Here is a 14,090-nt window from a genome sequence, read left to right as displayed (position 1 = left end):
TTATACTTTTAAAATATTAATTTTTTCCATATTTTAAATAGTAGATTGAGAATTAGCCTCGGTACTTTCTATTGGGAAATTAATTTTCTAAGTGCTATTCCTGCAAATGAGGTTTTAATCAGAATACTTATTTTAGCCCCCAAAATTTTAGGTTTGTGAGTAAAAAAAGGGAAAAAGAAAAGAAGAAAGAAAACCATTACAACGGCATAGAAATTATCTGGTTGCTGGGGGAAACAGTGCCTGTGAAGATGAGGACCCAGCTTGAAGAATTTAGAGAGAAGGGCAGCAAGGGCGAAGAAAGTCACATTAAAACAGAGATGCAGTCTCTGGTGGGTCATTTGAATTTCATCTGCAGAGTAATTTTCATGCCATTTAGCCATAACCACAGCAGGAATGAAGAGGACTAAACACATTAAAATGACAAAGTCATATGAGGGTCTGGGGCTTGTGGTCATTATATTTGACAAAATTCAATGATACGGTAGGCTGAGTTAGTGCTGTATCAAAGATTTTGACTGTTTACAGAAAAGTATCGTATGCAACAGGAGAAAGGTCTGTAGCACATTCATTCAGGGTTCATGGTACATTAAGAATCAATCAATTACACATAAGAAAGTATTTCTGGCCTCAAAAAAACCCAAAGCAAAAATAAGAAGAGTAAAACATCCCAATCTGTTAAAATTTGCAGTTGACCCTTATCCTAAACACTGTTTTGGTTTGGTTTTTTGTTTTTTTTTCCAGATCCTTCAAGAAAACACAGGATATTTTAATAACTATTTTTGTGCTGGAAGACCTCTTCACAATCAGTTAGTGGATTTAGGGTCTCAGAAAATGGGCTTATATTGAAAGCTCTCATCAGTTCTCAACTGCTGTTCTTACCATAAGCCACAGTCGGATGCCTCCCTGCAGCTGGGGGGATCCTCTTCAGTGCTGCACACTTTTGTAGTTCAGGTAGCCACAACCCACAAGCACATGCCCATGGACATGCTTCAGTACCAGTGCTTCTGGTAGAGAATGTGCATTTCAGTTTGGAAAAATAAAATAGAGATTTATATATCTGAGGAAAGAGATTATCTTATCCACATACAGCATGGGAAGAATTCAGTAATTTCATGGACATCCTTGTTAAGATCTGGTAAGGTAAATTAAGTAATACTAAGAAGAGAACTGAAGATTCTTATGAGTTTTCAAGGAAAGTTCCTGACAGTGGAGAACAAAATATTTCAGGGAGCTTCAAAACATTCTGGGCTTCAATAAATTGGCATAGATCATACTTTCTTCAGCTTTTAAGAAATGAGAGACAAACACAGAGACACATAAAACCTGATCAATTAGTGTTAACAAGGGCAATAAGCTGGCAGTCACACCAGGTGAGAGGATATCAAGAAACTGCAGCAACCTGGGACTTTGCAAAGGATAAGGGTGCAAACTCAAGGGTTTATTTTTTCAGACAGTTATAGCATAAACTAAAAGCAATTTTTTATTGGATTGGTGCTTGAAAAATCACATGCAGAATGAAATAGAGCTCGAACTTAGAACACACTTTGGTTATGTAATTTAACCTTGTATACTTTGTAGGTCAAAGGCTAAAGTGTGTGTGAAGCCAATATAACCATGTTTGCTCTATAACTTATCATCTAAGGAAAATCCAGGTGTGGTTTAAATATTTCAAGCAACAGAGAGAATCCACCAAATCCATTATGGTGTTTTTCCTGTGACTACTTATACTCACTGCTAAAAATGAGTACATTATTTCTAATCTGGATGTATCCCTCTTAGGTTTTTTGCTGCCAGATAAAAACAACTCAGTTTGCTATCTTACTGGTTACGTTTAAAAATGATTAAATGCTGCCATATCAAAGTATGTAGTGAATAATGTCAGGCAAAATTAAAAAGAATTTTTTTTCAAAACAGAATGTATATGATGGATACAATGAGCCAAGTAGTAACCTGGCATCTAAGTCATTAAAATCTATCCACCACTTTTGGTATGCAATCAAGGTGTAAAGGAATAATCAAAATCAGCTTTGTCATGAGAACAGATTCTCACCAACCTTAAGTATGTCTATGCATTGTAACTGCAGAACATAATTAGACTTGTGCTTCCCAGTCATGCTTGCATAAGAAAGATGCTTATTTTTCCTGTATCTCCAGCCTGTGGACTCTTGGTGGTTGTGCACATGGCTGCAACCAAACAACTCCAGGAGAGTCAGCACCACAAACGTCATTACGCTGACTACTTTCAGAAACTTACTGCTTTTAAAGAAACAAAGTATTTAAAAGCAAAGCTAAATTCACATGCATGTTGCTTCATTTGACTAACTGCTTACATTTATGATTGACTTAGGTACGATACAACAAGTAACCACTGAATGTAGTTACTGGTGGATACTTGGCTGGTATAGAGCCAGTTGCCAACCTGAGCCAGACTTCTTGACCATAATTTAATTCTAATAAAGCATTTCCAGTAATTACTCTGTCAGTGTACTTGTTACTATTAATATTTTCAGCCTGAAAAGTGAGTTTGTCTATTCCATCAACGACCAGATAGCCAGAGGCATGTGAACTAAATGATTCAATGGTATATTCAAAAACATAGACCCCCAGGTATGGAACATGGAACTTCCCAGTTGCTGGGGCAAACGAAGTGCCATAGTTGACATCCAGGTTGTTAAATCTGATGGGTCCTGGAGTTGTCATTCCATATGTATGAGAGGCAAAAAAAGCCACCATAGGTGCATATCTGTACGATCCTTTTGAAAAATCTGGAAAGGAATGAAGAACAATTTCAAGTGGTGTTACACTGTAGAAAAGCAACTCTGACCAGCCAGAAAATCAAAAGCAACTTGTCTGAAATCACACCATACTGTAGCTTGAACAACTGAAACATAGTATTTCTGCAAAAACACATTTTTCTATATTGTATAAAAGTAATTTTCTTCACAATTAGTGCTAGATGTATCCACCAAAGAAAAATTTTAGAAACAGAAAGGGGATTTTTTTATTTGCCTATACTAAGCTATCATTAAGGGAGATTTTTTTTCACTCTACACCTGCTTCTAGATTTTCCACACCCCAGGATCTTTCTCATTGTTCATGTGAGTGAGCTAAAGCCAAGAATTTCTCCATAAATCTTAGAGAAACACAGAAGATATTTAGCACTCCTGATGTTAAATGAAGGAATAAAAGTGAATGTGTTTCTCTTCAAGCTGAGTCTGCACACTATCATTCCCTGCTTTTGTATAAATGATTTAATTCACTCATATGCTGCCATGAGTGAAAATCAACCAAATGACTGCTGAAAGATGCATATAATTCACATTCCATGTGGCCTGGATGTAAATTACTTATTTGTTTTCTGGACTGAATAAGCATAGTTTCCATGGGGGTAGGGGGGTTGTGTTATTTGTCCTTATATGTTCTGTTTGGTCTTTGTTTTTGTTGTTATTGTTTTATTTGTTTTGTTTAAATGAAATATCTTTCAAGGGCTGCATCCTTTGTTGATGGAATTCAGAGGCATGCCTAGCATGACTCCTTGAGGCCACAGTACGACACAATTTGGTAACTACTGGCATTTATGGAGCATTTATGGCCCTGTTAAAGTTAGTATTCCCCAATGAGGTGACTTTACCTCCCCCTTCAAACTTCATGACGTTATGTTGAAACGCATCCATTGTATACCCTCAACTCAGCACATTTCAGCAGGGAGGTTTCCAGCTATTGTGGCAGGTCCCAAACCAATTTAATCCCATCATCTTGTCATATTAAAGAAAGAGATCATGAGTCACCCACTGGGACTGATGTCTTCAGCACCAAAACACAGGACACTACTACTAGAGTTGGCACTCATTAAAGTGAAATGTGAGACCTCTGACCAGCAAATGCTCTCTAATTAGGCCCTGGGGCAGAGGCCCATACTGCCAGCATATTGCACTACTAAATACTTGCCGACACTCAGGGAATTGTCGTTCATGAGCTTCGCGCTGCAGTTGGCTCCTCCGAAAGGGTGGCGACACGCACAAACAAAACTCTGCCTGTCATTGATACAGGTCCCTCCATTCTGGCACGGGGAACTGACACAAGCTGAATACTGCCCTGTGAAAGAGAGGGAAGAAAACCAACAACCTCAGTCACAATGTCCTTACAGAGACATTTCCCAAGTTTACAGTATTTTGGAAAGGGTCTTCGTCAATTCATAATTTCTGCTGAAGTTCTTTGTGAAGGCCAACGTCACATTATGTCCAGGCTGTTCAGAACCTTGTCTGGTCCAATCCATGTTTACTTGAACTCAGCATGCCCTCAGCTAACTTTCAAGATATTCAATATTCCCTGCAAATGCCAAGTTCTGCTTGTCTCAGAGAGTCAAGTACATGCAATGAGGTGAAAGATCCTCCAAAGAATTTAGATCAGGCTGCTGTTTCTGGACAAAGTCAGCTTATCCTTGGGTATTCTAAAACGTGAATTTTGTACTGCTGGTGCACAGGTTGCACGGTCTTGTCTATGACATTACCTACCCAGGTGTGCAATGACCATTGCAGGAGAGTTTGGCTGCTGGTGATGAAAGATCTTAAATGTTATCCAAACCACTTCCAGTGCTTGTCCACAAGTAACTCAATTCCAGGATATCTACCAAGACTGTTGTAAAAGTTTTGCATAGCAAGCAATGAAAGTTATACCAAACAGGTGGCTTTCCAGAGCACACTCACAGAGGATGTCCTTGCCTCTGTTCCCAACTATATACAGGGTGGCCAAATAACACTCATCTGATACAAAGAAATCTGTCAGACTAGTGCTGCTGAGCTCTGAGAGAGTAACTACCAACTGTATTTGTATAATGTGTTGTCATAACAGGTTTTTTGGGGGAAGAAAATTCAGGTCACATTAAAAATTAAATATTGCTATGAAAAATTCTGAACACAACGGATTCCCAAAACACACATTTTTCATTTCTCTTACTTTGGTTAAATAAAAGTCAGATGTTTTAGCAAATGAACATTTTCTTTGCCAGGAAATACCAGCAGACCTCTGGAAAGAGAACTCCATACAGTCCTGTAAATCTAGATTGGTAGATCAGAACAGGAAAAGTCTTGCATAAAAAGATCTACTTATTGCCAGAGAAATGTTGAGCAGGAGCTTCACACAGATATTTCAGTAATTCTCATGTTATCTTCAGATTCCCAACCAGCCATTTCACGGACTGCTACATTAAGGCAAACTGTTTCTGTGTGATAATTTAGTTCAGTGAGCAGAATGCCAAGGCACATGCTACAGTGACACTTGAATTTACTCTGATATAGAATATGATTTAAAAACACAACAGTAATTCCCTCCACAGAAAATAATGCCCTTCCCTTAATGCCTGAAATAAAGCAATTTAGGACTGTCATGACTGGGGTCACAGCACAGGCAACTGGACATGAGGAAATAATGGTTTTCCTCTCAGATAATAGTTTTGCTGCACGCTTAATTGAACTTATTTTTCACTTACATTTACCAAGCATCCACAACATTTCACTCATATTTACCAAGAATCCACACAATTACCAAGTGTGAAAGGAAAGCAGAAAAGGAAGGAAAACAGCTGATTGTGCTAACTGGACCTTATTCCCAAAATACAAAAGCTTTGTGTAAAAACACGACAGTCTCTCTGCTAATTGGCCTCGACTTATTATAAACAAGAAGTAAATCCAAGAAACAGGAAAACGATCACAAAAAGGAAGCAACAATGAGATTAAGACTCATATTTTAAAAGTCTGCTGTGGGGTGATTTTGCCTGAACTTAACCCTGGAGTTAATTCAAATTCAGGCATAACTTTATCTACATTATATTAACCCTCCAGATGCAGCATTGCTTAATGGCAGCTGGGAAGCTCCTCCATTTGCTAGAAGTAGGAGAAGCTGGGAAGGGAGTTGAGTCAAGTTAGGACTTTCAGAGTAAGAGGTAAATGCCATAGATCTTCCCTGTGCAGGTAATCTATGTAACTATGCTACAATAGCATGTTTTTGGCTGAGGCTGCTTTTCTACCCAGTATTTTCTTTTTCTTTTTTTTCTTACTGGAGGCTGTCCTGAGACACTATGTCCATATTCTCTTCTTAGGGTAAAGATGCCAAGAGGTTCAGACTAGGAAAGGATTTCCTACTATATTACATATTTTAATGTTAATTAATCTTTCACAACTTAATAGCATAGATGAGTAAAAGACAGAGACTGTAAATTGAAGGCTTAAATTGTAGCTATTAATAGCAGGAAATAAACTGAATGCAGTTTCTAATTACACTTGGTATGGTAGGAGTGAGGATAGAGAGTTAATGTTCAGTTTTGCTACTCTTTGGGAGGACAAATATCCAGAAGCTTTTTTGGAAAATAGACTGCCAATGCTGTGCAAACAAATCTTCAAACAAATAATGAAGCTCTGTCAGTACCTACTGGAGAGTTGTTTTAAAGCAAATCTAATATTTAGCAATTTAATGGTCTTCTTAAGGAAGGAAGTGACTCCAGTGGTTCAATTTGGAAATGCTTCTGAACAGGAAGTAACTGATCAGCATTTTTTTAATATTTAGTTATCTATAGCTGTTTCTCAGGAAGTCCTAGGAGATTGGAAGAGCCTGGGAATCTACTAAACCACCTTGCTTGCACAGGGTCAAACTGGTTGTCAGCCTACAGTTATTAATCTCCCCTGGCTTGGTGCTCTGAGTCTGACAGTGATAAAAGCTATGGCCATACTCAGGAGTGAAGATGTAAGGAATATCAGGGACCAGGAGAAAGACAGCTTCACCTGGGCCAGCACTAAGGAACTGGGGATGACAGCAGGGCTGGTGCCTCGCCTGGACAGGGGACAAGCTGAGCATAACAGGCTGATCATGGTAACCGGGGTTAGTGACAGTCCTGAACAACTGAAGAGGTCTTGGAGTTTGGCTTGAGCTGAAAGAGGGATCCAAGACCCATGGGCAGGGTGTGCATCAGGAGGCTAGGGCAGGATGCCCAGGGAATTCAGGTATAAGTTCTGTGTAGGGTGAAGCACAAAGGTTCACCCACAGTGCTCTTGGGCAAAAAGCAAGAAGAGATGCCTCTGCTGTGTCCTTGGGTTTTGGGTGGGGGCAGATTGTCAATAGTCATCTGAGCTGCTTGGACTCTGGAAACTCTATTTCTCTGTTGAGCAGAGGTATTTAATACTTCCAGTGTGATGATTTTAGGATCACCAAATTAAAAGCAAGAATACAGTTTTAACAACCTATTAGTCTAAAGTGTAAATATACAAAATTGAGGTGTATGTCATCGAACTAAGCTGGAATAAGCATGAAAGTTGTGCAATTAAAACACAATATGGAAAATGTTTAAATAGGTTAATTTCACTGCAGGCTTGAATGATAAGGCAACGATGGAAGCTTGCATTTCTGTTACAAGTCAGAAAAAACTGTGCAAACAAAATCAGAATAAATACAGAGGAAATGAGAATTGAAATAAATTACCTCATACAGTTACACTGTTTTAAATACATAAATATAACAGAGCTTCACTCAGTTATTCAGGTTGATAGGAGGGTGGAGTAATCTGAACAGAGCAAAATCCACAACAAGAGAGCACATAGACCTTTGGAAAGCACAGCAGCCTCTAGATTCCTTAGAAAATAGACACAGGACTAAAAGCAATAGGAAAATGGAGACTGATCTAAGCTGCCCTCACACTGCATCACAGATTTCTACAGTAGAACAGTGCATTGAAAGGTAGGACCAACCAAAATCCGCACCCAAGACTAATGAAGAGTCACTGAGTATATATGTATATTTTTAAAGGCTGTCGTATCCGCTATGTTAGATACTGAAGCTGTCTTAAGGGTGTCTTTTATTCACTCTGGGTTGCCATTACACTAAATGTCAGACAAAGTGTTGGTGTTTTCATCTCTCATAACATAAACCTTTTCTTTACTTCATTCCACAATATGGGAGGACTGTAAAGGTACATGTCCCTGCATAAGCAATGCAAACTCACATGGTTTTCATTTGATTTCAACTGCTTGGGAAGGTAAAATCCTCAGGGTAAAATCCTGAACACATTAAAGCCAAGGAAAACCCCAATCTGTTAGAGTAGGATCAAATATTGAACATATTGGAATCAACGAGAATTGTCATTCATCTCTTTCTACCTTTAATTGAAAAAGACAATCTAAGATTAAAAACTTTTTATAATTAGCCAATTATGCCTTGGGGTTTCTTCTACATATTTTAGTAGAGGTAGCACAAATCTCTGGGTGGTGTTCTGGAATTTGAGAGAAAAAGCTTTCCTGGAGAAGTAAAGTGTACCCAGGCAGAAGATGGATACTTGTTAATTAGGATAATGGCCTCACTTCTTTAGTTTACAGAAATGTAATGTATGACTTTGCTAGGCATGCAACACTATCAAGTACAAAACTCATCATAGATGGAAAAGTCTGAATAAACATTGCTACATGGAAACCTTGTGGAAAAATAAGACTTCTCAACATTTGCAAAGATCTGCACTTTCTATAAGAGTGAGCATACATCCACTGTTATCAAGTTATTTGTTAAAATTAGTATGAGATAAATAATAAATAGAAAAGACATTTATTCATTAATGCAGAGTGAAAAACAGAGCAGGTGATACCTTCCTATGCTCCAGGTAGGTAGTACTAATGTTATTTGCCAACCAAGTAGATGTGGGAAGGATCAGACATCATATCTTATTTCCTCATAATTTTAGCAAAGGTTTTGGATTTCACTCCTATGCAGTACCAGGAATAGATATAACACAGAAATGACTGAGAAAGAACTGCCTTTTTTAATAGCAGAATATTCAAATTAATTTGTAGTAAGAATGTGGCAAATCTTGGTGCACTTTTAAGTGTGACTGCCTGCTGGAATAGCTGTGTCCCCTCTCTCACTGAAAAGGTAACCAAGGACTGAAATCCTTCACTGGGGAGCGTTTTCAGCAGAAGCCAAGCTACTCATGGGAGTGGGACTTTAAAAATGATCCTTTCCATTGATTATTGAGAAGTGCTGTACTTAGGACAGGAGGAGATGAAGGAGCCAGGTGGGGAAAGGAAGGAAGAGGAAAAAAATTGTCCATGGCCGTAGCACATGAAGATGAGCTATAGTTCTTACTGTTCCTACATCTGCACACAATATGGACCAAATGTTGTTTTAGAAATGTTAGTAAGTTTAAGAGTGCTTTGCAAAAAAGATTTAGGTCTGAATCTTCAAAACTATCTGGACATGTCTCTGTCATTAAGGAATCTGTATCATCTTTATGTGAACTAGAATCATCTCAGGATTGCTAGCTACTTAACCATTCTGCTTTTTCTGTATTGTGCCAGAAATTATATTTCCATAAAACATTATCTTGGGCTATTGATTTTCACTCAAGTATGATTCCAAAAAGTAATAACTTAGAGTTTGTACTTCTGTAAATTCATTCATATGAATTAATTTCACATGATGACATTTGAATTTAAGTTCAAGAGCAAATCACACTCCAAATTTCCTTTTTAAGGATATAAGCTCCTACTCAACTGAGCTGTTCTCCAGGTGGATTCAAGCCAAACCTACTTTATTGGCTGCACTCCTGCTTTTGGAAGAACACACTGTTGTAACTGTAATCTCAATGAAGTCCTGCAGGAGCCAGCAAAAGCCTCATTACAGTCATTTGGTGTATTCACTTGCTTCAGATTTTTGATACTTTTCACCCCTGCTGACATTGCAAAGTACTGATGCAACTCCATATTTCTCTCCCAGCATGCATATAGTTTTTTACTGAAATTACTACTTGAGATGCAGGCACAAAATTCATGTTCTTTAGATCTTGTCTAAACTGTCAGTTACATTTCAAAGGTCAGGTTCGCAGCTAGGGGTGTGTGCATGTACATGTATCTTAAAATGATCAGATGTGAATTTAAGGAAAATTAAATGGAGCTTCTAAATGCCTTAGTGCAGTCTCCTCATAAGAAAAACAAATTCTCTTGCAGGTAAAAGGCTGGAGTAATCTCAAGTTCCTCTGAAACACTTTGTGGCAGTCTTTAGACTTTTGGTTTACTCTTAATCAAATTTTGTCACTCAGTTCATCACAATGGTCACATAAGTCTTTACTAAGATTATCCTGATTTTTAACAGAGCAAAATGCATTACCTGGATCTATAGTATTATCCGTGTTCCTCTGACTTCGGCTTGCCAGGCTCATGGTGATGTTTGCTGATGCTTTTTTTGCTGGGGCTGGTTTCTTTATGATTGGTTTCATCTGCTTCTGAAGTTTGGTGATATTGTTCACTGCATTTGCCACAGATATGTCAACATGTTGGGTTAAATTTGTCAAAATAGTTCCTGCTTTTACTTCAAGCACAGATTCAATGAGCTCTTTGAGGCCTCTCTGCAGCAGGGGTATGTCTGGCTGAGCAGATTTAATTAGCACAGGTATACTGGCATTCACTTTCTGAATGCTGTTGTTGGTGTTCTGACACAGCCCCCAGGCCTCGTGAGCTGTCTTGTTCACAAGGGGAATGATGTTTGAGAAACGGATTGACTTGGCTTCCAGGGCCTTGATCCTGGAACTCAGCGCCTGGAGCTGAAGTGAGACCGCCTGTTCTTTCTCTGTTGAAGCAGCATTGGTTCTTTTCAGTGAGACACAGCTGCTTGCCAAAAACTTGGAAATTTTTGACTCTACATTCAGAAGGCGAACCTCATGGTCCCTTGATTCCTCCACGGAGTCAAGTAGTTTTTCTTTCAGGTGGCTGATATCTTGTTGCTGATTTTCCAATTTTGATGATGTATCATTCAAAACGTAGAAAACTCTGCTGAAATTGTGGAGGATACTTTTGTCAAGCTCCTCGTATGGAAGATCAGAAAGAGATGGTGCTACTTGCGAAGTGACTTCATACTTGTTATTGAGCAGTGTCTGGAGGGATTCGTTCAACTGTTGGAACTGTGGAATGAAAGCCAGGAGGCTGTCCAGCTTCCCAGCTCTGCCACAGCAGATTTCAGTCTCATTTCTTAGATCATGTAGCGTATCTTTCAGCACGTAGTTATCTTGAATAGAATCAATAGCACTGTTTATTATTATCATAGTCTTGTTTAATCCATCTTCCATTTCCATGGAGCATTCATTAACACGACTCTCAACCAGTTCCTGATAAGCCTGAGATTCATTTTTAAGTTCCTCCTGAGTTTTGGAAAGTTCCCTCATTGCAGAACTTACTCTGTTAATGACAGTAGTAAGGTTTTCAAGCTTCTCATTGAATTCTTTAACTTGAATTTGTTGTTCATACTCTGAAGTCAGACTAAAAGGTACCCCTTGTTCAATCAAGGGTTGCAAGATCTCCATATCATAGCACAAATCATTAATTTGCTCATTCATTTTGTCCATCTTATTGTCCAGTGGAAGGAATAGGTCAGAGAGACTCTTGTTTAAGACAAGCACCTTCTCTTGGGTTGCTGCCAGCTGCATCTGGAAATTTGTGCTGCTCTCTGACAACATGTCATCACAGATCCCCAGAACAGAGTCTCTCTGAATTTCCAGTGCAACACTGAGATTGCTGATCTTGCTATCTTGGACTCTTAAATCATCATAGATCTCCAGCACCATCATGCCTTGTTTCTTTACTTTCTCATGCAGTGTGAACATGTACTCTGTAAGATTGTACTCCATGATCTTATCTGCTGAAGGGATGCTTTGTCTTGAAGACTGTTCAGCTGATAACAGTTGTTCATGAGCATCTCTCATTTCACTAAGAGTCCTATTTAAAGACTCATAATAAATGGCACTTCTTGACTGCTGGTGCTCCAAGTTAACTTCCAACGACTTCTGCTTGTCTTGTAAAGCTTTCATAGGCTTGTCACAAGTGAGAGTCATTTCCTCTTTCATTTGCACCATGTGACTCTTTAGCTCCAAAATATCAAGTTTTGTTGGCCCATCATCTTTCTCCTGAGCAAATTTTTGTTGGGTTTCATTCAGGTGTTTGACTAATTCTTTTGTATTTTCAAGATCACCTGATAAACTAGACACAGTCTTGAAAATCTGAGCCATACTCTCTTGCATTTCACCTTGAAATACATTAAAGTCTTCTCTGAATATGTCTTTGACCAATTCATTAATACTTCTGTATTTGAGACCTTTGGAAAAAATGAGAAATATGGAAATAATCAAACCAATTTTCTTAGCAACATGTAAGTTTTTCCCACAATGTGAGCAAACAGTGCTGTACAGAAGTGAAACACACAAATCTGTGCCCCAAGTTACCCACCCACTGAGCAAAATTTAAAGATGAGCAATGCAGAGGATGGCTAATGTTTGAGGATTCCCCCCTGTTCCTATTGAAATCAACAGTAGTTTTGCTATTATTTTGAAAAGGCAAATCAGACTCTGCATGTGATATCAACTTTGATCTCCTAGTTAAGTAGTTTCTGAGCACTGAAGGTGATCTGTGTGCTTTTGTGGCTTGCTTATAAAATTATGTGTCCTTTCTTCACTAGAAAAGTAAGGGGGAAACCAACTGCTTTTTCATCATTATGAGCAAGAAGTGAAAGCAGAGATTACCTTGCTGTTGTATGTGCTCAGTGATCATAGAATACACTATAGTGAGAAAGAAGCAAAATAGAAAGAACAGCCTTATAGAATAGCTTAATTCAGTAACATGACAAGTGCTACAAAATGCAAACATTTTAAAGGTAGATACTTCTATTCTTGCAGATTACAACTCCTTAAATAGCTCCAAGGAATACTGAAATTACAAAGTACTATGTAGGGGTGGATGTGTGGAAATTCTGCTCCTGTTAATAACATGAAAATATGTTTCCTATATAAAATTAGAAGATTCAAGACAGTCAGAAAAAGTAGTGCATAACATATTGCAATTAATTAGAGCAGTAGTTCTTCTCTGGTGTGAGATTAGGAGGATTTTTATTTTTTTTTCTCCAAAGCAAAACACTGAAGTGTTCTTTGCAAGTTTTGCCTAAATCAAATGAACACTTGCAGCCAGCCTGTGATATAATGGTTAAACCCTTCAACATCTACAATGCTTCAATGACCACAGGTTCTCTGATTAAAACTGTATTGATAAAGGCAGAAATTCTCTGTTGCCTTCCTCTATTTTCCTCTCAATTAGTTCTATAGCCTGGATTTTATTGATTCATCTGTAAAACACCAAGGCATGTTCTGAAAACTTATTTGAAGGTACATTCTCAGCAAGGGCAGTAAAACATCAGGAAATCAGACTCATGAAATACAATCCAACTTTGGGCTCCAAGGGTTCAAAAGGATTGCAATTGAAAATGGCTTTGTTCAGCAAGCTAGAGAAGCACAGTCCTTTTTCACTTGTTCAGATGGTGTTTTTTTTCCAGGCAAGATATAATATGCAGGTGCACTAAGTTGGCCAGCCATAGAAAGAGCCACTTCAGAAATACAGAATGAAGTTTCCTAAGCAATGAACTCACCTACTGTCAACTGAGGTCCCCGGTGTCACTGCAATTTTACGCGAAGTGTAATAAACAGCAATGATAATACTGAGATTACCTTTATTATTTTTCTTTTTACTACCTGAAAAGCAAGTAATGACTAGATAGATGTATGTACACGAATATGCACACAGATATCTCAGAATAAAGGTGTCCTGGCAAGTGAGAGGAAGAACGAAGATACAAACAAAAAGTTAAATAACTAATATGCAGCAAAACCATTCTAAGTGTTTATTTATTCAGTTTACTCTAAGATGCTGAAAAATGTTCTGTGCTCTAAGAGACACAATGGGCTGTGAAGAAAATGTTAATGGCTGTGGAAAGAACCAGGATTATTCTAAACCTTCTGTGAAGAATCAATTAAACTCCTTCATCTTAGCAACAAATCTTGATAACAGACCATTCTGCTGAGAGAGGTGTTCCACAGGATCTATATCTTTTCTTTCCTGTGACAGCCAAGAAGGTTCCAACCATGCTCTCTCCTATTCCTACTCTATTTAGTTGGATTGCAAGTGCAATATGGAGCTCAACTTTGATTTTCAGTTGTTCCCATTACCAACGGAGTGTGGAGCCTGATAAAACAGACAGCTTTGAGTTTCTCTCTCCCCTGCTCGCTGACTAGGACAACTACC

At 38.4% G+C, this 14,090-nt stretch overlaps 1 protein-coding gene across 1 annotated transcript in view; it reads right to left on the bottom strand.

Moving 5' to 3' along the window:
* Positions 1-616: 616 nt before the first annotated feature.
* The window catches only part of MMRN1 (multimerin 1), a 43,616-nt gene continuing 30,142 nt past the window's right edge, over positions 617-14,090 (bottom strand). Inside the window, exons 6-8 of the mRNA XM_071555106.1 lie at positions 10,141-12,117; positions 3,949-4,095; positions 617-2,765 (exon numbers count right to left, since the gene is read on the bottom strand). Of these exons, the coding sequence (XP_071411207.1) occupies positions 2,344-2,765; positions 3,949-4,095; positions 10,141-12,117 (2,546 nt within the window). The 3' untranslated portion in view covers positions 617-2,343. The remainder of the gene's footprint in view (positions 2,766-3,948; positions 4,096-10,140; positions 12,118-14,090) is intronic.

This window comes from Pithys albifrons, chromosome 5, assembly GCF_047495875.1.
Source record: "Pithys albifrons albifrons isolate INPA30051 chromosome 5, PitAlb_v1, whole genome shotgun sequence".
Lineage (NCBI taxonomy): Eukaryota > Metazoa > Chordata > Aves > Passeriformes > Thamnophilidae > Pithys > Pithys albifrons.
The sequence above is the reverse complement of the archived record's forward strand: the minus strand, read 5'-3'. Positions and strand labels throughout refer to the sequence as shown.